Source organism: Pimephales promelas, chromosome 14, assembly GCF_988280905.1.
Source record: "Pimephales promelas chromosome 14, fPimPro1.hap1.1, whole genome shotgun sequence".
Classification (NCBI taxonomy): domain Eukaryota; kingdom Metazoa; phylum Chordata; class Actinopteri; order Cypriniformes; family Leuciscidae; genus Pimephales; species Pimephales promelas.
In genome coordinates this window covers 9,385,903-9,412,943 of record NC_142782.1, presented here as the reverse complement: position 1 = coordinate 9,412,943, position 27,041 = coordinate 9,385,903, and the positions used below count along the sequence as shown (strand labels likewise).

General features: G+C 44.1%; 1 protein-coding gene and 1 long non-coding RNA gene across 2 annotated transcripts; both read left to right on the top strand.

Moving 5' to 3' along the window:
• The first annotated feature begins 1,411 nt into the window (after nt 1-1,411).
• On the top strand, nt 1,412-13,193 carry LOC120468116 (uncharacterized). Its single transcript, XR_016146461.1, has 2 exons — nt 1,412-2,355; nt 9,719-13,193. It is a non-coding gene; the product is annotated as an uncharacterized LOC120468116 (long non-coding RNA).
• Nucleotides 13,194-16,696: 3,503 nt separating this feature from the next.
• Nucleotides 16,697-17,868, top strand: LOC148973667 (zinc finger BED domain-containing protein 5-like). The gene is made up of 2 exons (XM_089119203.1): nt 16,697-16,924; nt 17,272-17,868. The coding sequence occupies exons 1-2, from the start codon at nt 16,697-16,699 to the stop codon at nt 17,866-17,868; spliced, it is 825 nt and encodes a 274-aa protein (XP_088975329.1).
• Nucleotides 17,869-27,041: the final 9,173 nt, after the last annotated feature.

Genomic DNA, 27,041 nt, shown 5'->3' with positions numbered 1-27,041 from the left:
TCTAAGGAGCATCATCGTTTCGGCGGTGCGGTCCAGGACTTCGCCCAGCAGTTCTCGACCGCCTAGGAGCAGACGAAGGCGGGTTTACACTTCTGCCCCGACAGCCAGCTGCTGCCTTCACCCAGCCGTCGGCTCAGACGCCTCCGCCTGCTCGCTGCCGAGGACGCCGCCCTGCGGCTCCCTTCCCTCCCACGCGGCCCCAGCAGCAGCCTTCAGCCGGTTCGCGTCGTGGAGGAGGCCACAGGTAAGCGTCACAGCCCCCTCAGGCCGCGTGCCCCGCTAACTCCAGGCGAAGCGAGGTTCCTGAGACGGGCTGCTCAGTGATAGTATCACGGTTTTTCTCAGGAGGCGGTAGCAGGGCCCCTCCTTCCCCCGGTGGAGGGCCGGTGGAGAATTTTTGTTCTAGCTAGCTCCTCACTGCTCACCCACGAGTGAGCAGCGCCTTGAGCTGGTTGAAGAAAAACTGACACTATCATTGAGCACACAGACTCGAATTAGCGCGCACGACGTTCCAGTGCGTCGCCCCGCTCATTCCTCTCTGTCTCGGAGGGTGCGGATGGGAGCATGTGTCGTCCCTCGACTACACCACTCCCCTCCCCCTCTATCGCCAGACCCCCGGCAGAACAGACCCCCGTGGAACGTGCGTCCTTCCCTGGTCTCTTCTGTCGGGGAACGGGGCTCGACTGTGCATCCGCACGGGGTAACTCCTGTGCGCATGCCGGTCTCCCTGTACCGCTGCCCCTCCGGGGGGACGTCTGTGGTTCGCATGATTCCGCTGGTTCAGTCCCTGGGAGCTTGGCTAGAGCTCCTCGACCTGTCCCGCTGCGTCATCAGAACAATCAGATTCGGCTACGCGACTCAGTTCGCGAGGTCTCCTCCCCGTTTCAGGGGAGTTCGCTCCACGGTGGTCGGTGGCTATGCCCCGATCATGGGAGCGGAGATTGCGACCCTGCTGGCGAAGGGTGCAATCGAGACGGTCCCTCCAGCCGAGGTGAGGTCCGGGTTTACAGCCCATACTTCACTGTCCCCAAGAAGACCGGTGGGTTACGACCGATCCTGGATCTGTGCATTTTGAGCCACCGTTCAGAATGCTCACAACCAAACGCATTTTCGAATGTGTCCGGCCGCAGGATTGGTTTGCAGCGATTGACCTGAAGGACGCGTACTTTCATGCCTCCATTTTGCCTCGACACAGACCGTTCTCGGTTTGCCTCGAGGCCAGGCATCAGTACACGGTTCTCCCTTTCGGGGTTGGCTCTGTCGCCTCGCGTCTTCACGAAGATCGTCGAGGCAGCCCTTGTTCCCCTTCGCGAACACGGGGTTCTGTAATAGCTAATTTTGCATTTACATTTATACAAGTTTCTTTTCTTTCATATATGATCTTTATTTTCTTTTATATGTATTCTTTTATTTCATTAAGATGTGATAGATGTGTGTGTAACTTTTACTAACGTTGGAGAAGATGTATTCATGAGCATTTAAAGGAAAATATTCATATCATCTAACATATACTCATAAGCATTTAAAGGAAGATGTTCATGTAATCCAAAGGACATTGTTAAAGATATAACAAGCTGTTAGAAATGCATAAGTTAGAGTAAGCTTAAGGTATAACTAAACTGTTAGAAATGCATAAGTAATGTAAGCTTAGTGTGAGGACATAATGTTCTGTGTTTAACAAAGAAGCAAGCAGCATGGAAACATTTTAATAGCTCATTGTATTTCAAGTGTGAGTTATATTTGTGCAGGGTTTTGATCAAACAAAAGATAAACCAGAACTTGCAACCAAGAGATAAATTGAGCAGAAAGGTGTGAGGTCGAACAGAACTTGCAACCAAGAGATAAATTGAGGTGTGAAGTCAATCTGTACTTGGACATAGGAAACTTAACACAAACGTCATTGTGCTGGCCAAATTAAATATAGACAATCGGTAGCAAAACCAGATATAGCCTGCATGGTTTCCTGGGTTTTCAGGTATATAAGGATGATGAGAAGGACTAGCCTTCGCCTTCACATGTAGACACTGTTCTGTATGTTGAACGCCAAAAGATTGGATGTGTTTTCTTGCAAGAAAATAAACTTTTGATACTTTGACTTTTGAAAAGGTTTCCACTTGTCTTCTTCCTCCTATCTTTTCGAATAACAGAGAATCATTTCCACAACAAATGGCGACGGGGAGGATGGGATGCTGAACCAAGGAGCGGCGTGAGGAGCGAACAATTGGCTGATCACCCCCAGAACAGTATACTCTGCGGCTCGAATCCTCAAGCTTAAGGAGAGAGAATTGTTTCACTCATCACGACGACCGAGGTGACGCACTCCCAGAAGCGAACTCACAAGGTCATCAAGAGACGGTGAGAAAAATTATTTACGTGGTAAATAAGAGAATTATTTGCGTATTGAATACTTTTCCTAAAAGGGTCAGAGGTTTGGAATAAACCTGAAAGTAAAGTTTCAAAGAGTTTGAGAATAAGCCTGATAGTAATTTTCTCAAATAGCAAGTATTAATTGTTTTCCCAAAAGGGCCAGAGTTTGAGAAAAAGACTGAGAGTGATTTCTCAAACACCAGGTGGGGCCTGTTTGAAATAAGCCTGATAGTAATTTTTCAAACGGCAAAAGGCACTCATTTGGGAAAGACCTTCGTCGACGGATGGAGGCAATTTGAAAGTCCTTTATTGACGAATAAAGGCAGGCGTGGTGGCCACGTTGGGGGAAAGAATTAATACAGTAGATAAGAGAACGTGGTGACCACGTGAGGAAAAGATTTAAATACGCAAATACAAATATTGTGGAGCAAATTACACAAGGAAAATGGGTAATAAAAATTCGAAAAGAGAGGAGGAACGGGTTGATATTTCTAAACGAATTGATTTTTCTAAGAGCTCGTATGTAGCCATGGATAAAATAATGGGAACCTGGTATCATGAGTATGTGCCGTACTTAGCACACCATTATGGGTTTAATGGAGGGTTTAGTGTGTCACATCTGACTCAAACCAAAGTACATTGGGCGACTCATAAGGTCAAGAATAAAGACAAAGAGTTTTACAATAAGTGTGGTGAGATCATAGGGAAATGGTTAAAAGAGGCAATGCGCAGACAGCAAAAACAAGGCTCTCGTGCCATCGCACCATCAAATTCTGATAAAGAAAGAGAGGAGGCATCAAAGAAAGCATTACAGGATGTTAAAACTGACTGTTCTACCTTTAAAAATGACTGTTCTAACATTCCTGACGGTTTTTCTCCTTTCTTTGGTCAATTTATGAAAATGATGATGGATGACGGGGATACGTTATCCGGCTCGACGCCCACCTGCTCTCAATCTTGGTCTAAGTGGAGCTGCTGCGGGAGAATCACCAGCCAGTTCGCCGTCGCAAGCGCCATCGCAAGCCAGCGCGCCGTCTGAAGTACAAGCCAGCGCACCAGCTGCCCCACCGCCCAGTTATACTCCGAGGGAGGACAGCGAAGAGGCGCCATCTTCAACTCGCTCTGGGACAGTATATAATGACGAGGGGCGAAAGGAATGCAGCAAAATTCTAGAGGAACTGCTGAACGAAAACCTGAAAAACTTAACTTTGAACACACGGAGAAAGGCGAAACGACAGCGAAAACTGAAACCGTACTCGCGACGGCAACAAACCAACAGCAAGCGCCAGACTGAAGATTAAGAGCCTGAAATAAAGACTGAGAGCAGCGACGAGGACGACGAAGGTCCTTCTGAAGCTATTCAAGCACCAATGGTTGAAGTAGCAGGGCCAGAGGGAACAGTTCTGGTAATGAGACCATGGACCGAAGAGGACATGAGACAAGCCTCTGCTCACCTGCCAAACATCGAGTTAGGCGGGACCAAGCTGGGTGCTGAACTAGCTGCATTCTGCAGAGAATTCAGGCCGAGTCTCAATGAACTGAGGAGACTGATGATTTTGAAGTATGGACTAGTGCAAATGACCAGACTGTTGGAAAAGTGGCCAGAAGACGCACGTCTGAAACACACCAACTACGACGATCCGTCCAACGGCGACTACACCAAGAAAGTCGTTGACATAATTGAAGTCCTGAGGACAGCTTTTCCGCGCACACTGGACATTCATAAAGTTCGTCAATGTGTTCAAGGAAAAGAGGAAACTACCGAAGCATATTTCCTAAGACTGAAGGCATGCTTTGATCAACATGGTGGATTGGAAAAGAGACGACTGCCGCCGTCGACAGAAGCAAATGCAGACCAACCGCCTCCAGCATCTGATCCATATGACGACTATTTAAGATCTTTGTTCCTGGATGGACTGAAACTGGAGATTTCAATGGCGATCAAGAAATCCTGTGTTGGATGGCAACTAGCTACATCAGCGGACATTAGGCGACATGCAAAGCATCATGAGGAAGTTCTAAACATGCAACAGCTAACCAAGTCGGCCAAGCACGAAAAAGATCTTTCCCTGGCTCTGATTGCACTGCATGAGAGCAAGAAAAACAACAAACCACACCACTATCAGCAAAACCAAAGAGGTGGTGGAGGAAGAGGCAAATGGCGTGGTCGTGGCAACGGTCGACATTTCGCACAGAATCAACAACGTCCAGGTCGAGACACTTGTTTCATTTGTGGACAGAAAGGACATTGGCGTGATTCGTGCCCGCAGGCAGGCAAGACCACGAGTCAGGCGGATTGAGAGGGGGAGGGTGCGAGCAACGGGTCTCCGACGGTCTCCACATCAGATGAGTATACTTTTTCTTCTTCTCCTTCTGACTCTGCTCTTTGCAATGAAGACAAGCTTGCTGATATTTTCTATAAGGCTCATAAATCTTTACCTCTGATAGAAGTAAACGTTCTTGACAAGACAATGTTGTTTCTAATTGATACCGGAGCCACATTTTCACTAATAAAAGAAACAGAGTTTAAACAACCAGTTTCACTTTCTGGAAAGACAAATCTTTCCAGGAGTGCATCTGGTCATGTGGTTGCAGAAGCATTCACAGCACCGCTTGAGTGTTCTATTGATGGGAGAAAATTTGAACATAGTTTTTTGATTACGCAGACATGTCCAGTTAATTTAATGGGTCGAGATTTACTTTGTAAATTGGGTGTTTCTATTCACTGTACTGCTGAAGGGATTTCTGCTGACATGAGAATGATGTATGAAACAACAGGGGAAAACCCTTTGTTTGTGTATGAATGGCAAGTTTCTAACACGTGTCTGACCACAAAGGCTCATGACAGAGTGTTGCCATCGTCTGAATTTATGAATGATTCAGACTTGCACTGTACTTCACATGTCAGCAATAGTCCTGATGATGATTATTCACAGCGTTGGTTTGCTGTTGATGTGGAAGATGTAAAGACAGATTATTATTGGACAAATCACTGGTGTGTTTTGAGTGTGAAACTGACTGACAGACAGGCAATGTTTTATGACGTGGAGAATGCACAGCCTCATATATCACTGGCCAAACCAGTGAAGGCTGAATGGCGTGACGCAGGTCCATTCATGGCCAAGTGTCATGAATTGACCGACTGGGTCATAATAGATCAAAAACGACTGGTCTGCCAAAGCGAAAGTACCGGATGGTTCAAACAGCCATGTCGTAAAACATTGCGAGGTTTGAGAGCAGTCACAGTGTTGGAAGAGGAAATGAGATTTGGCAGTCTGACATTATCGCAGCTCCCTGTTATCCCGGAGGGGTTGGAGGGAGTTCCGAGTTGTTTGTGGGCTAAAGATAGCTATGATGTAGGACTGATTGCTGGGTGCGAACCAGTTCGAATAAAACCCAAGTCTGACTATAGGCCAAAGAAAATGCAATATCCGCTGAAGAAGGAAGCAATTGAGGGCATTACTCCTGTGTTTAATTCCTTACTGGAAGGAGGGGTGATTGTTGAGTGTCCGGACTCTCCTGTTCGCACACCTATTTTTCCAGTAAAGAAAATACGACCGGACGGTCAAGTCGCCGGTTACAGGTTCGTTCAGAATTTAAAATCGGTTAACGAATCAATTATTTCGAGAGCCCCGATATTTGGGAATGCTTACACTATTTTATCTCAAATCCCAGCGGGGACCAAGTGTTACACCCTGATTGACATTTCAAATGCGTTCTTTAGTGTTCCAGTACACCCTGACTCACAATTTTGGTTTGCATTTAACTTCAATGGGAAAGCGTACACATTTACGAGATTGTGTCAGGGGTACTGTGAAAGTCCAACTATTTTTACCGAAGCTTTGAAACGCAGTTTAGAAGATCTAAAATTCTTCCGCCTGGCGTGGTTCTTTTGCAGTATGTTGATGATCTGTTACTCTGTTGTCCAGATGAAAAGATTTGCATGCAGGCTACTATCACGTTGTTAACTTATTTGGCCGAGCGGGGTCATAAGGTTAATCCGAGTAAAGTGGCCATAAACCAGACCAAAGTCACCTTTTTAGGTCACGTGTTGACACCGAACGGAAAATCACTGTCGGACAGCAGGGTTACAGCCATACAGAACATTCCTAAACCGATCACTAAAAAACAAATGATGTCTTTTTTAGGAATGACTTTGTATTGTAGGACATTTATTCCAAGCTACAGTGAGAAGGAAGGGCCTTTGTCTGCATTAATTTATGGACAGGATATGACAGCCCATGACAAACTGACATGGACTGTAGAGGCAGAACATGCTTTTTGTGAAATGAAACAGGCTTTGCTGAGTGCACCTACGCTGGGCATCCTGATAAGCCATTTACACAGACAGTTGCTGAGAAAAATGGTTACATGTCTTCTGTCCTGTTACAGGAGCATGGGGGAAAACTCAGACCCAGTGCCGATCCCGACCTCCCTGGGGCCCTAAGCAAAATTCTGCTAAGGGGCCCTCTACCTGACCCGTGACGCCGTGACGTGAGCTATGCAAACCATTTGCCAATGCTACACAGTCACACCTGACACTTCAGTGCTCCAAATACAATCCTCCCTCCTTTAAACAAAACAGTCAAAGAACAGAATGAGGTTCAAACAAACAATATTTATTGAATAGAGTATTTTCCATAGAATATTAAGATAACAAGTTAACAAGTTTTTTTTATTATACATGTTGAAGCAATTTTTGATTTATGGTTATTATTTACTGAGGGATGTGCATACATATTGACCAGTATGTCCAGCTAATCAACATTTTAAATTCAATATATATCAGTCAATCAATGTCAAATTGTCAATATTGCTTTCCATCTTGCATAATTAGTGCTGCTGCAGTTGTTTAGAATGTTTAACTACACATTGACTGAGACTAGATAATCAGTGTCTTGTTTTAAAAGTATGTATGTATAATGTGTACTTTGATGAGGAGTGCCATTTCCCGCCCATATATTGTACAGTATGTCCACATATATTTCTGCTTGAAAAAAATGCGCGTTTCATTTCGTGCACGCGCATATGAACGCATGATAATAACACACGCGACGCGGTTATCTTTTCCGAGCTGCAGTAAACAAACACCGTTGCACAACTTGCACTTTGCTGTTTATCAAAAACAAACGAAATAAATAATTGTATTTTACTCTCACTTTTGTCAGTCAGGCACAAAGAGAAGTGATGCAAGAGATGCACTGCCTGTCTGCCCAGCTAGGTTAGCAAGACCGAAAAAACACAATAGAAATACACATAAACTTAACTTTACTTTACTGACTGACAGCAAATTTGGAGAGGAGGCAACACAAGTTTACCTGAATGTTGTTCCCGCAATTCACTCTCATGTTTTTTCTTCTTCCTCTTATCGTGACCAGAGGGATAGTTTCGCTTCATTTTGTCAACATTAATTGACGCGCTATGACCATAGACTGTAAAAAATAGGCTATGACACGAGGAGGGGGAGGCGGGGCCTTGAGTAATTTGCGGGGCCCTACGCAGCTTGCGTAGTGAGCGTATAGGGCGGATCGGCTCTGCTCAGACCAGTGGCATATTTCTCAACTAAGTTAGACGCAGTAGCGAGGGGACTTCCTGCCTGTCTGAGGGCTGTGGCAGCAGCTGAAAGAGCTGTGGTGGCCTCTAGAGAATTTGTGGGTTACAGTGACCTGACACTGCTTGTGCCACACGCGGTGTCAATGATATTATTAGAACAGAGGACTTCTCATTTATCTGCAGCACGGTGGCTGAGATATAACTCTGTACTGTTGGAAATGTCAAATGTTACAGTTAAACGGTGTAATGTGTTGAATCCAGCTACTCTGTTCCCAATGGAGCAGGATGGTGAACCCCACTGTTGTGTTTCAGCCTTGGAACAGGTATGTAGTCCCAGACCAGACTTGACAGACGAGGCTCTACCCAACAGTGACATGATTCTTTATGTGGATGGGTCATCCAGCAGAGATGACCTAGGCAAAAACAGAGCTGGCTACGCAGTAGTTTCCTTAACTGAGATTCTGGAACAACAACCACTGCCGTCACATTTTTCAGCACAAGCTGCTGAATTGGTTGTTCTGACTGCAGCATGCAAATTAGCGAGTGATCAACGTGTTACAATTTACAATTGACTCAAGGTATGCTTTTGGTGTTGTCCATGATTTTGGTGCACTATGGAAACATCGAAAATTTCTGAAAGCAGATGGAAAGCCAATCTTGAACCATCAGCTGGTGAGTGAATTGTTAGATGCACTGCTTTTACCAAAGGAAGTGGCAGTTTGCAAGTGCCAAGCACACACCACAGGCATTGATGAAGTGTCTAGAGGAAACAGAGCGGCTGATTTAGCTGCTAAGGCTGCAGCACTACTTCTAGTAGTGATCTATTTTAGATTATCTGAACTACAGAGTTCAGATAACCACTGCAGTACAGATGCAGGAAGAATTAGGAGACGTTGAGATCATGCAGCAGCACGCTTCTCCCTCTGACAAAGAGAAGTGGAGAAAGGCGGGGTGTGTGTTTGTGAATGGACAATGGAGGGGCCCCAACAATAAACCATGTTTACCTTCTCATTTCTTTCAGGCTTATGCTAAGCTGACACATGGACTGGATCACGTGTCGAAAAGTGGAATGTTTAATGCTATGCAAAATAACTGGTTTACTAAAGGTTTCTCCACAGTGGCAGCAGATTACTGCAGCAGATGTATGATTTGTGGAACTAACAATGTCGGCAGGGGTCAGGCAATGAGACAGGCGGGGCATCCCATTCCGCAAAGACCATTCTCACATGTAATGCTTGATTATATTGAGTTGACACAATCTGACAAAAAGAAATACTGCATAGTTGCGGTAGACATATTTTCAAAATGGGTAGAAGCTATGCCAACAGCAAAGGCAGATGCTAAAGGGGTGGCAAAACTACTCCTACAGGAGATAGTCCCGCGATGGGGTATTCCTGAAAAGTTATCAAGTGATAATGGGTCGCATTTTGTCAACAGCGCAATCTCAGCAGTCGAGGCATTCCTGGGAACTTCCTGGAGGAGGCATTGCGTTTATTTTCCGGAAGCAGGCGGGGCCATCGAACGTGAGAACCAGACTATTAAGAATAAGCTGACGAAAATTTGTGAGGAAACAGGGCTTCCTTGGCCCAAGGCCTTGCCCATTGCATTAACTTACATGAGAATGAGGAAGAGGGGAGGCGCACAACTCTCTCCATTTGAGATTCTGTTTGGTCGTCCACCTCACATGGGCTGGGAACCCCACAATCCTAGACCACTGCCTGACACCACTCTTTGTGAGCATGATATGTTGAACTATTGTGTTGAGCTGGATAAGGTGTTTTCTGATATCTCACGACAGGTCAAAGCAGCAGCTCCAGTGCCAGCTGAGACGGCCCTGCACAGCATCAGACCAGGAGATTTCGTGCTGATAAAGGATCTGAGGCGGAAGCACTGGAAAGCAAAGAGGTGGCAGGGGCCATTTTAGGTTTTGCTGACAACTCACACTGCGGTGAAAGTCGGAGAGAGAGCTCCGTGGATCCACGGGACGCACTGTCGGAAAGTGCCAGCTCATGCGGTAGCTGCAACGGTGGAGGACGACAATTCCAGAGTATCGGCTCATGCGGTAGCTGCAACATCAGCTCGTGCGGTAGCTGCAACAGGGGAAAACTCCAACTCCAGGCAATCAGCTCACGCGGAAGCTGCAACGGACGGGCAATCCCACTCACAGCTTACGAGATCCGAACAGGTTTAAGACTAACTGACTTTGCTTGCCAACCTGTAGGTTTCTCACTTGCAAATCATCGTCATTGGAGAGAGGACGAATCTATCGTACAAGACGATTCTGCGATCTTAGGGGTAATACGTACGTTGTCAAGAACTCTGTGGTATTTTGACGGAGAGGGCATTGCAGTAACTTGTTTAATAATATCTACTAGACCGGCCCTAAGACCAGCGATAAATAGGCAAACAGGACTTATATCGTTCACACAAGAACATTATCTCGCCTGGCGAGGTTGCCGTGTGTGGCAATATGTTAATCTCATCCTCTTAACTAGCCTGGCCATAGGCCTAGCACAGGATGGTAGCATCAAAGTGAACATGACAAGAGGAAAAGGGAGTGAAATTGTTATAATATGTGATCCTATCTCAGCAGCAGGACCTGGGTACAATCCAGAGCGTCTGAGCAAATGGGGTAAAGCCATGTATTTTTGTAAGGATCCCTGTGGATGGGGAGATGTGTATGGAGGTAATGAGGAGGCTGTTAGAGAAGGCCTCTTAACCAGAGCAGGGTATACCTCATATAGTGGTTACAGCAGACGGGTGAAATCAGGTCTTTTGAAGATAGAAGAAATCACTGAAAATCGTAAGATCAAACTGAAAGTTACACTGTCAACAGGAAATGATGGCACTACCCAATGGGGTGGTAAATATTTTTGTGCCTGGTGGACTGCAGGTACCGACACTTACGTCCCACTCGAAATTAGAATGGTAGACCCGACCCCGAAAACTCATATGCTATCCGAACTTATCTCGCATACTAGCATACCTGAAGAAGAGGAGAGGGAATTAGAAAGACAGTTCAATTTACATCATGAGGACGGAACTATCACTAAAAGTAGAATTCAATGTGGGAGTAACAAAGCATGCATGTTAAGTTTACTTCAAAGGCAAGCGTTGGCCATCAACCAATCATGTTGGTGGTGTTTGCGAATGGATAGAACCTGGAGGGTCCATCCATTACGAGCTGCAAATTTAGGAGAGTTAAAGGGATTAATACCGTGTGCTATGTGGGATCTATTGAATGCGATTAATCCTGAAGAGACCAAATCAATATCCCCTCAAAAGGTAGTGTGTAACAATCGATCAGAACACAGCCATTCAGAATACATCACCAAAGGCTTTGACAATGTGTGGGGGATCAAACCACAACTAGGCGACGTGTGTCTGTGTAAATTCGAGTTCGGAAGGGGATCTACAATGGTTGGCACGTCACATTGCACAACCACGGTAATGATGAACGATGACAAATGCGTAACGTCTGATGGTACATTTATCACGTGTCCCGGTGACAACTATGGTTTCGGAGAGACAACCGCTGGAACAGTATGGGTCTGTGGTCATACCGCTTACCACTCCCTGCCTAAGAAATGGACAGGGTGCTGTTATCCAGGACTCGTAGATGTAGGAACGGAAGTTTACGTTGAAGAACAAAATGGTATCCATAAGCAAACCTCTACTCGACCAAAAAGGAGTTTAGCCGATGAAAAGATACCTCTTATGTTTCAAGGTACCAAACTTTGGGATCCGTGGACAAGTAGACTAGCTATGACTGGGTGGTCTTTCCTCGTGGGGGGAGGCACTGCTGCTAGCTTGCTAAAAATAAATGGCTTAGCTTGGCAGGTATTGCGCTTAGCCAATGAGACTGAAGATGCATTAACAGAACTGAACGTTGAACTAAAGGGAATTAGGGAGGCAGTGATACAACATAGGCTCGTTTTGGATATGCTCACCGCGGAACGTGGAGGCGTGTGCAAAATGCTAGGAACCTCGTGTTGTTTTAGTCTGCCTGACGTCTATGACAACGTAACCAACCTAATAGAGCACATGAAATTGGCCGTAGCTACACCAAAAGACATCATCTTATGCTGTGTGTCATCTAACAGTGTCATCTTCACTGGATAGGTGGTTCTTGGGTCTGCAGGGGTGGACCAAATGGCTGATAAGTACAGTCTTACCAATAGGATGTTTAGTTTTGATTTTGCTTCTGGTAATCCCATGTTTGATGAATTGTGTCTCTACTATCACTGCAAAGGCAGTGACCACCACTATGCTTAAAATGAACGAAGGAGAATATGCAACCATGCTCCATAGGGCACCAGATGGTGATGTTGAAGTACAGGAGTATGAGATGTATGAGAATGAGGACACGCATGAGTTTTGACTAAGAAATGAAGTAAACATGGGAAAAATTTACTTGGTGTAAGTTACCATGATTATGGAGAAGTAAATGTCAAAATTGTGTGTAAGTTCTTTAAATGAACTTGGGGTGGAATGTAATGGCTAATTTTGCATTTACATTTATACAAGTTTCTTTTCTTTCATATATGATCTTTATTTTCTTTTATATGTATTATTTTATTTCATTAAGATGTGATAGATGTGTGTGTAACTTTTACTAACGTTGGAGAAGATGTATTCATGAGCATTTAAAGGAAAATATTCATATCATCTAACATATACTCATAAGCATTTAAAGGAAGATGTTAATGTAATCCAAAGGACATTGTTAAAGATATAACAAGCTGTTAGAAATGCATAAGTTAGAGTAAGCTTAAGGTATAACTAAACTGTTAGAAATGCATAAGTAATGTAAGCTTAGTGTGAGGACATAATGTTCTGTGTTTAACAAAGAAGCAAGCAGCATGGAAACATTTTAATAGCTCATTGTATTTCAAGTGTGAGTTATATTTGTTCAGGGTTTTGATCAAACAAAAGATAAACCAGAACTTGCAACCAAGAGATAAATTGAGCAGAAAGGTGTGAGGTCGAACAGAACTTGCAACCAAGAGATAAATTGAGGTGTGAAGTCAATCTGTACTTGGACATAGGAAACTTAACACAAACGTCATTGTGCTGTCCAAATTAAATATAGACAATCGGTAGCAAAACCAGATATAGCCTGCATGGTTTCCTGGGTTTTCAGGTATATAAGGATGATGAGAAGGACTAGCCTTCGCCTTCACATGTAGACACTGTTCTGTATGTTGAACGCCAAAAGATTGGATGTGTTTTCTTGCAAGAAAATAAACTTTTGATACTTTGACTTTTGAAAAGGTTTCCACTTGTCTTCTTTCTCCTATCTTTTCGAATAACAGAGAATCATTTCCACAACAGTTCGCATCCTGAATTTTCTCGACGATTGGCTGATACAGCTTTGCGAACACAGAGACCTGGTGCTCCGGCACCTAGCCCGTCTGGGCCTTCGGGTCAACCGGGAGAAGAGCAAACTTTGCCCCGTGCAAAGGATCTCTTTTCTCGGCATGGAGATAGACTTGGTCGCCATGTCCGCGCAGCTCACGAACGAGCGCGCGCACTCACTGCTGACTTGTCTTCGACAGTTCGAGGGCAAGAATAGGTCCCACTGAAACTCTTTCAGAGGCTCCTGGGGCATATGGCATCCGCAGCCGCAGCAACGCCGCTCGGATTGCTTCATATGAGACTACTTCAGCTGTGGCTTCGCGATCGAGTCCCGAGGTGGGCATGGCATCGCGGCTCGCTTCGAGTTCCAGTGACTCCAGCGTGCCGCCGTACCTTCTCCCCGTGGTCGAACCTCAGCTTTTTGCGGGCCGGTGTCCCGCTCCAGCGAGCTTCCAGGAATCTCGTAGTCTCCGCGGATGCATCTACCACGGGTTGGGGTGCAATGCGCAATGGGCATGCAGCAGCGGGTTCCTGGACAGGACCCCAGCGCCTCATGCACATCAATTGCCTCGAGCTGTTGGCAGTACGCCTGGCCCTGCACCGCTTTCGAGCACTGCTCAGGGGTCAACATGTACTTGTCCGCTCAGACAACACCTCTGCTGTAGCGTACATCAACCAACAGGGGGGTCTACGCTCACGCCAGTTGTCGCAGCTCGCCCGCCACCTCTTGCTATGGAGTCAGAAGCACCTGAGGTCCCTTCGTGCAGTGTACATTCCAGGAGACCGGAACCTGGCAGCCGACAAGCTGTCACAGATCCGCCCTATCTCCGGCGAATGGCGACTCCATCCCCAGACGGTCCAGCTGATTTGGGACCAGTTCGGGGAGGCTCAGATAGACCTGTTTGCCTCCTGGGACTCATCCCATCCCACCCAGTTTTACTCCCTGTCCGAGGGCATGCTCGGCACAGATGCACTGGCGCACAGCTGGCCTCGGGGCCCACGCAAGTATGCGTTTCCCCCAGTGAGCCTCCTTGCACGGGTGTTGTGCAAGATCAAGGAGGACGAGGAGCAGGTCTTGCTGGTAGCCCCTTATTGGCCCACCAAGACGTGGTTCTCCGAACTCATGCTCCTCGCGACAGCACCTCTTTGGCCTATTCCTCTGAGGCAGGATCTACTCACTCAGAGACCGGGCACTCTGTGGCACCCTCGTCCCGAACTATGGAGGCTACACGTGTGGCTCCTGGATGGGACGAAGCAGGTCTGAGTTCGCTGCCACCTGCGGTGGCGGCAACCATCACTTCCGCTAGAGCGTCGTCCTCGAGACACCTTTATGCGTCGAAGTGGAACCTCTTCGTCAACTGGTGCTCTTCTCGCGGAGAAGACCCCCGGAGGTGTCGATCAGTGTCGTGCTTTCCTTTTTACAAGAAGGGTTGGAGCGTAGGCTGTCGCCCTCCACCCTTAGGGTTCATGTCACTGCTATTGCCGCGTCTCATGATGCAGTGAAAGGTAAGTCTAGGGGAAGCATGACCTGGTCATCAGGTTCCTGAGGGGATCGTGGAGGCGAGACCCGCCTCACCCTCCCCTCGTGCCCTCTTGGGACCTCTCAGTAGATATAAGTGCTCTGCAGAGGCTTCCCCTTGAGCCTTTGCAATCGGTAGAGTTAAGTTCTGTCCTATGAGGACGGCACTCCTGGTTGCATTGGCCTCCTTCAAGAGGGTGGGGAACCTGCACGCATTCTCCGTTGACGAAGCGTGCCTGGAGTTTCGGGCCGGCTTACTCTCACGTATCTTGAGACCCCGGCCTGGATATGTGCACAAGGTTCCCACCACTCCCTTCCAGGACCAGGTGGTGAACCTGCAAGCGCTGCCCCTGGAGGAGGCAGACCCAGCCTTGGCACTGCTCTGTCCAGTACGTGCACTCCACACCTACGTCGACAGAACGCGGTGTTTCAGGACCTCAGACCAGCTCTTGTCTGTCATGGGGGGAGCCAGAAGGGAAGGGCTCTCTCAAAGCAACGGCCGTCTCACTGGATAGTGGACGCCATTGCTTTGTCTTACCAGCAGCAAGGTCGACCATGCCCCCTTGGTGTGACGACCCATTCCACTCGGAGTGTGGCCTCCTCTTGGGCTCTAGCGCATGGCGCCTCGCTAACAGACATTTGCAGAGCTGCAGGCTGGGCGACACCAAACACCTTCGCAAGATTCTATAATCTTCGAATCGAACCGGTGTCCTCTCACGTACTCGCTTCCGCCAGTACTGGACCCGCTTAGGTGTCTTCGCTTGCTCGCCATTCCTCTCCTCGGACTGGATAAGTGCGATATTCCTCAGTAGTCTTCCGTTGAAGCCTTGAGTCCTCCAGCACCCATGATGCGGGCACCACTGCTGTTGCTCTGGATGCCGGCTAGGTGCCTCCATGTGCACGGTTCCCTATGGTAACTGTCTCATGTGTATTTTCCACTGTAAGCCTCTCTGAGCATGTGTCTTCCCTTGGCAAGCCATCTGCCACCCCTGGAGTTAATTCTAGTAACCACCTGCGGTTGGTGCTCCAGTGATCTCCATATGCGTCCCTATGCGGCCATATGTGTATTCGTAAGTCCTCCCTACGGTAGGCATCTGGTAGCATGTCCCTCCCGGGATATGTTTCCCAGTGTACCTTGGTATTCCTGTGTCAAAGTAGGATCTCCTGGTGATACCTAGGTTCAGGGGTCTAGACTTTCGCAGGGCACTGGAAGACAGCTGTAAGATGGCGTGATGGCATTGACCCCCAATCTCCGTCACTTCTGACGTAACTCGAAGTGACTACGAAAGGGAACGTCTCGGTTACGGATGTAACCCTCGTTCCCTGAGTTCAGTCTTGGCTCCTCAGCGAAGACATACTGCGGTTGCGTTCACTTCCTCCTTTTATACTCACGGAGTAGGGCGGAGTACGCTATGCAAATTTCCGCAGCCCCAAGGCATTGCATGCCATTGGCTCGTGATTAAATACTCGAAGAGGATTGGCTTTCTATGCGAAACCCCCCCAATCTCCGTCACTTCTGACGTAACGTCTCCGTTCCCTACTCAGGGAACGAGGGTTACATACGTAACCGAGACGTTTGAGTTTACAGTTACGGCTGATCTTAGACCTCAGTGTGTCGTGTGTGCCGAGGTGCTGGCAAATGACAGTATGAAGCCCTGCAAATTAAAAAGGCACCTCGAAACAAAACATGCTGGCATTAAAGATAAACCGGCTGAATATTTTAAAAGAAAGCTTGATCGCCTCCATCAGCAACAGGCAATCATTTCAGTGCACAGCACGGTGTCAAAACAGTGTTTGGAGGCATCGTATGTAGTGGCCAAAAGGATTGGTAAACTGGGTAAACCGCATACAATCGCTGAGACTCTCATTTTGCCGGCAGCGCAAGACATGTGCAGGATAATGATAGGCGATAGTGCAGCAGCCAAACTCGGTGCAGTACCACTGTCCAATGACACAGTCGCTAGGAGAATTGTAGACATGTCCAATGATATCAGAAAGCAACTGATAGAGTTCGTAAAAAAGAGTCCTTACTACGCGCTGCAGCTGGACGAATCCACTGATATTGCTGGGCAGGCACAGCTCCTCACTTACGTCAGGTATCTGCGGGACAAGGCGAATGAGAAGGATGTTCTGTTTTGCCGCCCTCTTCAGTCGCACACTACAGGAGAAGCCATTTTCAATGTCCTTGATATTTTTATCCGTGAAAATGGGTTGGCTTGGGACCGATGCGTTGGCCTATGCACTACGCATGCATGGTGCGCAGGCAATGACGGGCCGTGAGCGTGGCCTAGCTGCTCGCGTTCAGCAAGTAGCTCCACTTGTGAAATGGACTCATTGTATGGTCCATCGCGAAGCACTAGCAGCTAAAAAAAATGCCGGTTCTCTTTGACTCCGTGCTGAACCAATCCTTGAAAATAATAAATCTAATCAAATCACGGCCGCTAAACTCTCGCTTGTTTGGGGTCCTCTGCCAGGAGATGGGTTCAGGGCATGAACAGCTGCTTCTGCACACTGAAGTTCGCTGGCTCTCCAGGGGGCGGGTGTCACAGCGGTTGTATGAGCTGCGAGAGGAGGTGAAGTGTTTTTTGACAGAAATCAAATCTGATCTGGCGAAGCATCTGGATGACACTATGTGGCTTGCGTCTCTGTCCTATTTGGTCGATATATTTGATCGCTTGAATGGCCTCAACCTGTCTTTGCAAGGCCACGAAACTCACATTTTGCTCCTTGCAGACAAAGTGAACGCCTTCACACAAAAACTAGACCTCTGGCATGGCCGCATTAGTCGAGGGAACTGCGACATGTTCCCCAACCTTGCAGACTTTATCACCGATGCAGGCACGTCACATGATTTCTCCTTCCTATTTCAGTCAGCGTCTGAGCACCTGTCAGCAATGAGAACACATTTGCGACGTACTTTAAAGAGGATTATCGCTCTTTTGCGTTGGTTCGAGATCCGTTTGTGTGCACAGCAAACGAGCTCAATTGATATGCAGGAACAGCTTATTGAGCTGAAGAGTGACAGTAGACTGAAGGAACTCTTTAGCTCCTGGCCTCTTTCGTCGTTCTAGGCAGTATTGATGCAGGAATACGCTGAACTCAGTGACGTCGCCTTGAAGATTCTCCTTCCTTTCGCGTCAACTTATTTGTGTGAGGCAGGATTCTCAAAAATGACTGCACTCAAAACGAAATACCGCAATCGTGCACAAATCGAGGATGATTTGAGGCTATGTTTATCAAACATTGAGCCAAGAATTGAGGATCTTTGCAAGGCAAAGCAGGCTCAGGTCTCACATTAATATCTCCAACCTGCAAGCTTCTTTAAAAAATGCAGACGATGGCTAATATTAGGCCTAGTAATAATAAAAATAAAAACATAAATGAAGATCAGAGATCTGATGCCAATTCCCAATTATAGCATAGCCTAGTAATGATAATAGGTCTACTAATGATAATAATAATAATAATAATAACAGCCACATCAATAAAGCATGTAACCTTATATAATTATATATCAATAGCCTAGTAATGATTTTCCCGTTTGAAGATCTACATTAAAACACGGACAGGTTGGTCACGTGACCCGGAAGTAATATCAAAATAAAAGCCAAGCGTTTAGAACATAATCATTCTGTCTGTGGTCATAATATGCAGCACTAACGTTATACCAGAGTAACGTCAGAAGAAGAAAAATCAATGAATAAATAGAAACCTGGACCGGAATAAATATGTTAGCAACAGTAGTTTATTACAGCTATTTAATATCATGCCTATCCAGCCATCACTAGTCACGTTTAATGAGCGCATTGTTTGGCTCAATACAGTTGGTAATATAGGTTAACCTAAGAACTTATTATGTGTGCAGATTTGTTACTGTTAGCGCTACTACATTATAATTAAATTTATATTTAATGTGGTTTCCACCGTAATGGACAGCGTCGCTCACGTTATACAGTGTTCATAGAAATGTAGGCCTATTGAACAGGCTAGTTAGGTAATAGACTAATAGTGATAGTAGTTTGTTAATAATACAATCAAAAACGACAAATGTGAAGGTTCTCAGTCCACTAATAATCCAACGAAGTTTAAAACCTAGGGCAGTTCAAAACGATTACAAAAACATACCAGTAGGTGTCGCACTGTGTCTGCTGTGTGCGAGCTGTCATCATGGAGATATTGATTTAGGTTCTGTAATAAAAACTTTCCATTATAACTGTGCTTTCACAAATCATGTTTCTTAGCACTGCTGCTTAAAGCATTAGCCTACTCACCAAAATAAGCTCTTTCTCCTCATGTTTGGCATATTTGATCATGTAGCCTATACAGTATCATGATTTGGCAATTATTAAATAATAAAACAGTAGTAGATCAACGTGAAAATCACCGCAGGGGTAGTCTGTGATATTTAGAACAAGAATCTGGTGGATTTTTTTTTAAAACCGGCTCCGGCTGTATGATCTAGACCACTTCTGGAAATGACTCGGCTTAGGTTAAATCAAGGATGGTTTAATAATAGCCTAATAACATTAAACACATATTTTGAAATTGACGTAAATTCCTGACCATATCAGATAATGTTAGATGCGGTAGTTATGCGGTAAACAATAATTAAATAGTGTTGTTTTGCACAGAGGATTCTTTAATATACCAAAGCGAAAATATTTAGTTGTCATGAAAATCATTCTTTACATTTATGTATTATAAACATGCATTGGCGTTTAAGCTGACATAGACGCGCAATATATGTTTAATCGTAAATGGCGCGACCATGGGCGCGAACGCGCTTCTCCGAAGAACAGATTGCGTGACAGCGGCAGGCTATTATACTGAGGCAGCTTTTGAAAAGCTGTCTATGGAAAAATCTACAGAAAAGTTTGGGCCCATGGTGGGACTATCATTGGATACCACCTGATGAATTTTGTTTTTCTAGCACCTCATATTCATTGTATAATAGTCTTCTTTGAAATGTGTACCTTGAAATATTTTACATTCCAGATTGATTAAGGCCAGATGTTGTCAGCAATTACTAGGCATACCTAGCCTACGTAACAACTGCCATCATTATTTGATTACAGACCACTTGAGAACACCTAAAGTTTTGATAATATTTATTGAATATAATTTATGGAATTCTACTTTAAAATAGCCTACTTTTTTCAGATAAATTCATGCAGCGTAGTGATGCACAGTTCACTTCTCCATCATTGCACAGTCAAAATGATATCCTGAGCTGCAGTCAGAGGGACTGTAAGCAAACAGAAGTTTAATGCTGATTAAGATACATAGGGCTAGGTGTACAGACACATTCTCATTTCTTAATTTTCTGCCATTCTAAAACATTTTTATGTTAATATTTAAACTTTCATTGAAAATTGTTGCTGATGTAATCAGCGTTGACAGCCTGTTTTTTTTTTTTTTTTTTTTTTGTAATGTAATTATGTTTTTGTTATTTCTTTTGAGGACCTTGTAAAATCTTCTTACCTTAGGGCTTAACAAAAATTCTGCAGCCATTGATTGTACATCCAATGCCTTTGAAAGCATGAATGTGCTATATAAAGTTTTAAGACTTGTATGGATTCTCTTCACTTGCATGACACTATCAGAGTTTTGTATTTTATACTCACTGGAATGTGTATAGAGAAGAAAGATTCACACAGCACACTGGTAAATCATTATTTTGGCCAGATGGCCTACATAGGACATTTCTGATGTGAGTTTGTTGTCTGAGGTGCTAAAAAGCTGATAGAAGTGTTAGAATCATCATAGTTAGAATCAGGCTAAAACAGAAGCAGGTTTAACTCTGGGCTGGATGAATGATGATGATGATAACTAGGCAAATAAAATCAAAAACCAAATAAAATGAACAACAATAAATATATCTGTATCAGTAGTCTTGATTTAAAACAGTTACCAAAGACACCATACAGTCAGTCATTTAAATACTGCCACCTGCTGTTAGAAAGGGGAAACAGTGGTCCATTACGGTGGGAAACCACATTAAATATAATTATATAATATAGCGCTAACAGTTCAACTCTGCACACACAGTAAGTTCATGTGTTAACCTATATTACCAACTGTATTGAGCCAAACAATGCGCTCATTAAACGTGATGTCTGGATAGGCATGATATTAAATAGCTGTAATAAACTGTTGCTAACATATTTATTCCGGTCCAGGTTTCTATTTATTCATTGATTTTTCTTCTTCTAACGTTACTCTAGTATAACGTTAGTGCTGCATATTATGACCGTTCTAAAAGCTTGGCTTTTATTCTGATAGGCTATATTTACTATTACTTCCGGGTCACGTGACCAACCTGTCCGTGTTTTAAAGTCCCCGTGAACCGGAAGTTGCAAACGATTTTTCTCCCGTGCTGTGACGTATTTCCAAGTGAAACGGAATATTGAACAGAGGGCAGGGTTTTACTCTAGCGCTCCTCCTCTCCATCTCTCGCTCATAGCAAACTAACGGTTTGAGGGGAGTGGTGCGTTTCCCCACCCAAACTGTGAAACCTACGTCATCAACCGTTCCAGACCGGAAGTAACTTTTCAGATTTTGATTAAAGATTACCAAGGTAAAACATTTTTTAATATATATTTACTTGCACGGATTAATTGTTCACCACAAGACTAGTAATATGCGCTAACAAAGTAAATAGGTTCAATTTTGATTTCACGGGGACTTTAATGTAGATCTTCAAACGGAAAAATGGAAAAAGGAATTTCAAAAAAACAAAAACGGACCGTTATTTGATTTTTTTTTTTCGTTTTTGGATTCAGAACCAAAAACGGGAAAACGACTCTTTTTTTACGGTTTCTTTGTTTTTGGTTTGAAACGACAAATGAAAAAAGGGTGGTTTCTCGTTATTTTGTTTTTTGTTTCAAACGAAAAAACAAACTATCAAAACGTACACGGACCCTTCTCGTTATTTTGTTTTTTGTTTCAAACGAAAAACAATCTATCAAAACGTACACGGACCCCTAAGTCCCGCCCTTCCGCTTCCGGCTCATAGGACCTTATTTCGGAAAAAATATGAATGGTAGTCAATGGCGAGAGACAACTTATCTTTTTATTCCGTCTGAACTGTGCCCTGAATTACACATATGATGTTTGTCAATTTAAAGGATAATTCTGAAAGTCAAAAACGTCGCAGTTTGTCATAAAACAGAAGAGTAACATTTAGTTTTATGTGAAAATCGCTCAATGAACTACATCTCCCGGGTAGTGAAACAACGAACAAGATCCGCTGCTCGTGTATGTGCAGTCTAGTACAAAACACTCAGGCATGACGGCATAACGTTACGATTACAACGTAAGATTATAGAAACAATGACAGACATTAACCTCAGTAAAGTTAGCTTCATTCATTGAGAGAAAATGTGCGCCTTTGGGGATTGTTTTCTTTACGTATTTTCACAGTCTTATACCTCAACGGTTTTACATCAAACTAAGACGTTCTTGACTTTAAAATGATTCTTTTAAATTGACAAACATCATATGTGTAACTCAGAGCACAGTTTAAACGAGATCAAAATATTTGTTGTCTCTCGCCATTGACTACCATACAATATTTTTCCGAAATAAGGTCCCATAGACATATACACTAGACCTCACCTTGGCTACGGCAGTTCATTGGAACGAATGCGTCAATAGAGCCGCCATCTTGAAACAGGGGAGCGCCTCCACTTTAATGCATCAGTGTCAATGTAGTAGACACAGGTCTAACGGAAATAAAATCACCATAAATCATCATGAATGCGATTTTTCTTGTTTTATTGGTTTGTTCCAACGGTATTTATCATTGATTCCAGAAATAATTTTTTTTTTTAAAACATACTTCCTAGTTCAGATTTCATCCGTAAACATCATACGCTGCACACAAGTCCGCCACCATCAATGAATTCGAAGTAAAGGCAGAGATAGCAGTGTTACCTAGCTACTTCCTATGACAAGACCCCTGTTCCAAGATGGCGGCGGTTTTGATGCATGCTTAGAACCCCAAGGTGAGGTCTAGTGTATATGTCTATGAATAAGGTCCCATGGTGGTGACCGGAAGGGGAGGGACTTAGGCTCTCAATTGGTGGGTGGGACTGGATCAACCCCTCGCTTCTGATTGGATAGTGTTCTCCATCAGTTATGTCTGTGCTTCAGGCTACTTTTCAAAATAAAGGTTCTCCCAAATAATATCCATTACTGCTGAGGAGCTCCCTCTTTGCCTTAAAGCAGGAGTTCTCAACTTTTTGCAAGCTGGGCCCCCCCAAAGCTGGTTCATTGCAGTTGGGGCCCCAGTGCCCCACGTCCCACACCACACCCCACACCACCTTGCTTACACCACCATCTATCTAGATAGATAGATAGATAGATAGATAGATAGATAGATAGATAGATAGATAGATAGATAGATAGATAGATAGATAGATAGATAGCCCTATAGGCTATTATTTTTAGGCCCACATTATTATTAATATTATTATCATCATCATTAGTGGTATATATGCCTATTATCATTACTAGGCTATTTTTTATAATTGGCAGTAGCACCAGACTTTTAATGTGAGCTTGCAGGTATTATTATTATTATGCATAGCCTATCATCATTACTAGACTATTGCTATATAATTATATGAGGTTACATGCTTTATTGATGTTGTTATTATTATTACTATTATTATTATCATCATCAGTAGGCCTATTAAAAGGAATTTAAAAAAAACAAAATCGGACCGTTATTTGATTTTGTTTTTTTAGTTTTTCGGTTTTCGATTCAGAACCAAAAACGGGAAAACGGCTCTTTTTTTACGGTTTCTTTGTTTTTGGTTTGAAACGAACTAACAAACTATCAAAACGTACACGGACCGAGAAACCACCCTTTTTTCGTTTGTCGTTTCAAACCAAAAACAAAGAAACCGTAAAAAAAAGAGCCGTTTTTGGTTCTGAATCCAAAAACGAAAAAAAAACAAAATCAAATAACGGTCTGATTTTGTTTTTTTGAAAGTCCTTTTTCCATTTTTCCGTTTGAAGATCTACATTGAAACAAGGACAGCTTGGCCACGTGACCCGGAAGTAATAGTAAATATGGCCTATCAAAATAAAAGCCAAGCTTTTAGAACGGTCATAATCATATTTCTATGGTCATAATGCAGCACTAACGTTATACCAGAGTAAAGTCAGAAGAAGAGAAATCAATGAATAAATAGAAACCTGGACTGGAATAAATGTTTGCAACAGTAGTTTATTACTGCTATTTAATATCATGCCTATCCAGACATAGTCACGTTACTGAGTGCATTGTTTGGCTCAATACAGTTGATAATATAGGTTAACCTAAGAACTTATTATGTGTGCAGAGTTGTTGCTGTCAGCGCTACTACATTATATAATTAAATTTATATTTAATGTGGTTTCCACCCTAATGGACGGTATCGCTCACGTTATACAGCGTTAATAGAAATGTATTGAACAGGCTAGTTAGGTAATAGAATAGTGATAGTAGTTTGTTAATAATACAATCAAAAACGACATATGTGAAGGTTCTTGTTATGCTTGGCTCTGTATGACACTCACTCTATTTCTATAAAATAAATGAATCTCACAACCGCATGCTTCTCAGTGCTTCTCTTTACTTCACGTGCTTGCGCATCTCAAATGACGTCACATACACAGGAGTCAGGGTTCAACAATACATAGTCTGTCACTTCCTTATGACCATATATAACATATTGTAACATCCTTCCTTTTTTTTTTTTTTTTTTTTCATATATGGCATGAAACATGGTCACTTTATGAAATAACTTGTAACCAAGAACAACAATATAACACCATATAGTCAAAACAGCTCTTCTGTCTCGTGGTAACAATTAAACAGATTTAAACAAAATCTTTCAAGTGTTTTGGTCTCTTGACTATTCTGCCAGCTCTGGTTGTCACAACATCGTTACTGTTATCTGAATGTTGTGTGTGAGTGTGTGTTACTGTCCGTGAATGTCCCTCATCCAGATTGATCTTCTTATTTGACTGTTCAGTTTTGACACTCATGTTTTGGGTGTCTGCACTCTGAGGTCCTCCAAACACAGTCCTGAGATGTTTCCGATTTCTCCTTACTACAGTCCCATTTTCCATCTTGACCGTGTATGATCTGTTATTGGCAACTCTTAACACGGTTGCTGGTGTCCAGTCTGATCTGTTTTTCGCGTCCAGCTGAACCCTTACGTGTTCTCCTTGCCTGAGAGGTCTGAGATCTTTTGCTCCTCTGTTGTAGTAGAATGCTTGTTTGCGTTGGTTGGCTTTTACTGCATGTTCTGTGTTTACAACACCTGGCTGCAGGAGGCCGTCATGTGTCGGCAGTAGTGTTTTAGTCCTTCTGCTCATGAGTCTTTGTGCCGGACTGGCATGGAAACCCTGCGATGGTGTGTTTCTGTGCTCTAGTATAGCTAGATATGGATCAGTCTTTGCTCTCTTCGCTTTCTCCATCAGCTGTTTTGCCGTCTTTACAGCAGACTCCGCTTTGCCGTTGCTTTGCGGATATGCTGGAGATGATGTTATATGCTTAAATTCCCAAACTGTGCTGAACTGTTTGAACTCTTGTGAGCTGTACTGTGGTCCGTTGTCAGATATCACAGTGTCTGGGATCCCGTGTCGTGCAAAATGGGCCTTTAACTTGTGTATCACTGTACTTGATCTGGTGTCTGTGAGACAGTCCACTTCCCAAAAGTTGGAAAAGTAATCCACTGTGATGAGATATGCTCTGTTGTTAAATGAAAACAAATCTGTTCCCACTTTTGACCATGGTCTCATAGGAATAACATGTGGGCACAATGTTTCTTTCTGCTGCCGTACATCTACTGCTCTGCAGACAGCACAGTTTCCTATGTATGCTCTTATGGCGGCACTCATCCCAGGCCAGTATACGCAGTCTCTTGCTCTGCGTAAACAACTTTCTATGCCTAAATGTGCAGCATGAATTCTCTCCATGATTTCTGTTCTTAGCTTCGTTGGTATTACAGCTCTCTCACCTCTGAAAATCACACCATGTTGCACACTCAGCTCTTCTCTTACTGAAAAAAATGGTCTCACCTCCTCTTTCAGCTGTGTTTTCTCTTCTGGCCATCCTTGGACTATCACTTGCCGTAACATCTGAAACGTCTCATCCTTTGCAGTTTCTGTCTGTATCTTTTGTAAACTTCCTTCTGAAATGGGCAGGTACTGCAGCATGTTAATCGTCTCAATTTCTGTCTCTACAGATCCTTCTGAAGCACACTCTGGTAAGTACGCTCTACTGAGGGTGTCAGCAAGGTACATTAATCGACCTGGAACATAGACAACATTAATATCGTATCTTTGGAGCCTCAAAAGCATCCTCTGCAATCTCTTAGGTGCATCTAAAAGTGGCTTTCTTGTGATCGTTTCAAGGGGTTTGTGATCAGAATGGACTTCTGTGCTCCGGCCATAGGTGTACTGGTGGAATTTCTCCATCCCAAACAGAATTGCGAGGCATTCTTTCTCTATTTGAGCATACCCCTTTTCTGTGGGTGTAAGTGCTCTGCTACAAAAAGCAACCGGTTGACCTGCCTGCAGAAGTGCTGCACCCAGCCCTGTCTCTGAGGAGTCACACTGAAGAACCAGGTCTTCTTCTGGATTATAGTATTTCAGCACAGGTGCAGAGGCAATCGTCTGTTTCACTTTATTGAATGCTTCTTCCTGTACACCACTCCACTCCCAAACCGCATCTCTGTGTGTCAGTTGTCTTAATGTGTCACAGCTATCTGACAGGTGTGGACAAAATTTTGACAGATAATTCACCATACCTAATAATCTCTGCAGCCCCTTCACATCTGCTGGTCTGGGCATCTCCACTATGGCTCTCACCTTCTCTGGATCAATCTTTAGACCTTCTGAAGTCAGTCTGTGTCCGATGTATGGCACCTCTTTCTGTTTCAGCTTGAGTTTGTTGAAGTTTAGTTTGATGTTTCTCTTTCTGCATCGCTCCAGTAGTTGTCTTAGTTTTTCGTCATGATCCTTCTCAGCCGTTTCATCGTTATCTCCTTCCCCACAAATGAGGATGTCATCTGCTATTATCCGGATTCCTGGCAGCCCCTCCAACGCCTGAGTCAACCTGTGCTGGAAAACTTCTGGAGCTGGGCTGATCCCCATTGGCATTTTGATCCATCTATACCTGCCAAACGGAGTAGCGAAAGTTGTAAGATAACTTGACTCTTCTGAAAGCCTTACATGCCAGAATCCA

Excerpts from the sequence above, each read along its gene's own strand:
- LOC148973667 (XM_089119203.1), top strand. The coding sequence starts at position 16,697 with ATGATAGGCGATAGTGCAGCAGCCAAACTCGGTGCAGTACCACTGTCC. Across the intron at positions 16,925-17,271 it reads ACAAGGCGAATGAGAAGGAT|GAGATGGGTTCAGGGCATGA; the intron begins GTTCTGTTTTGC and ends GTCCTCTGCCAG.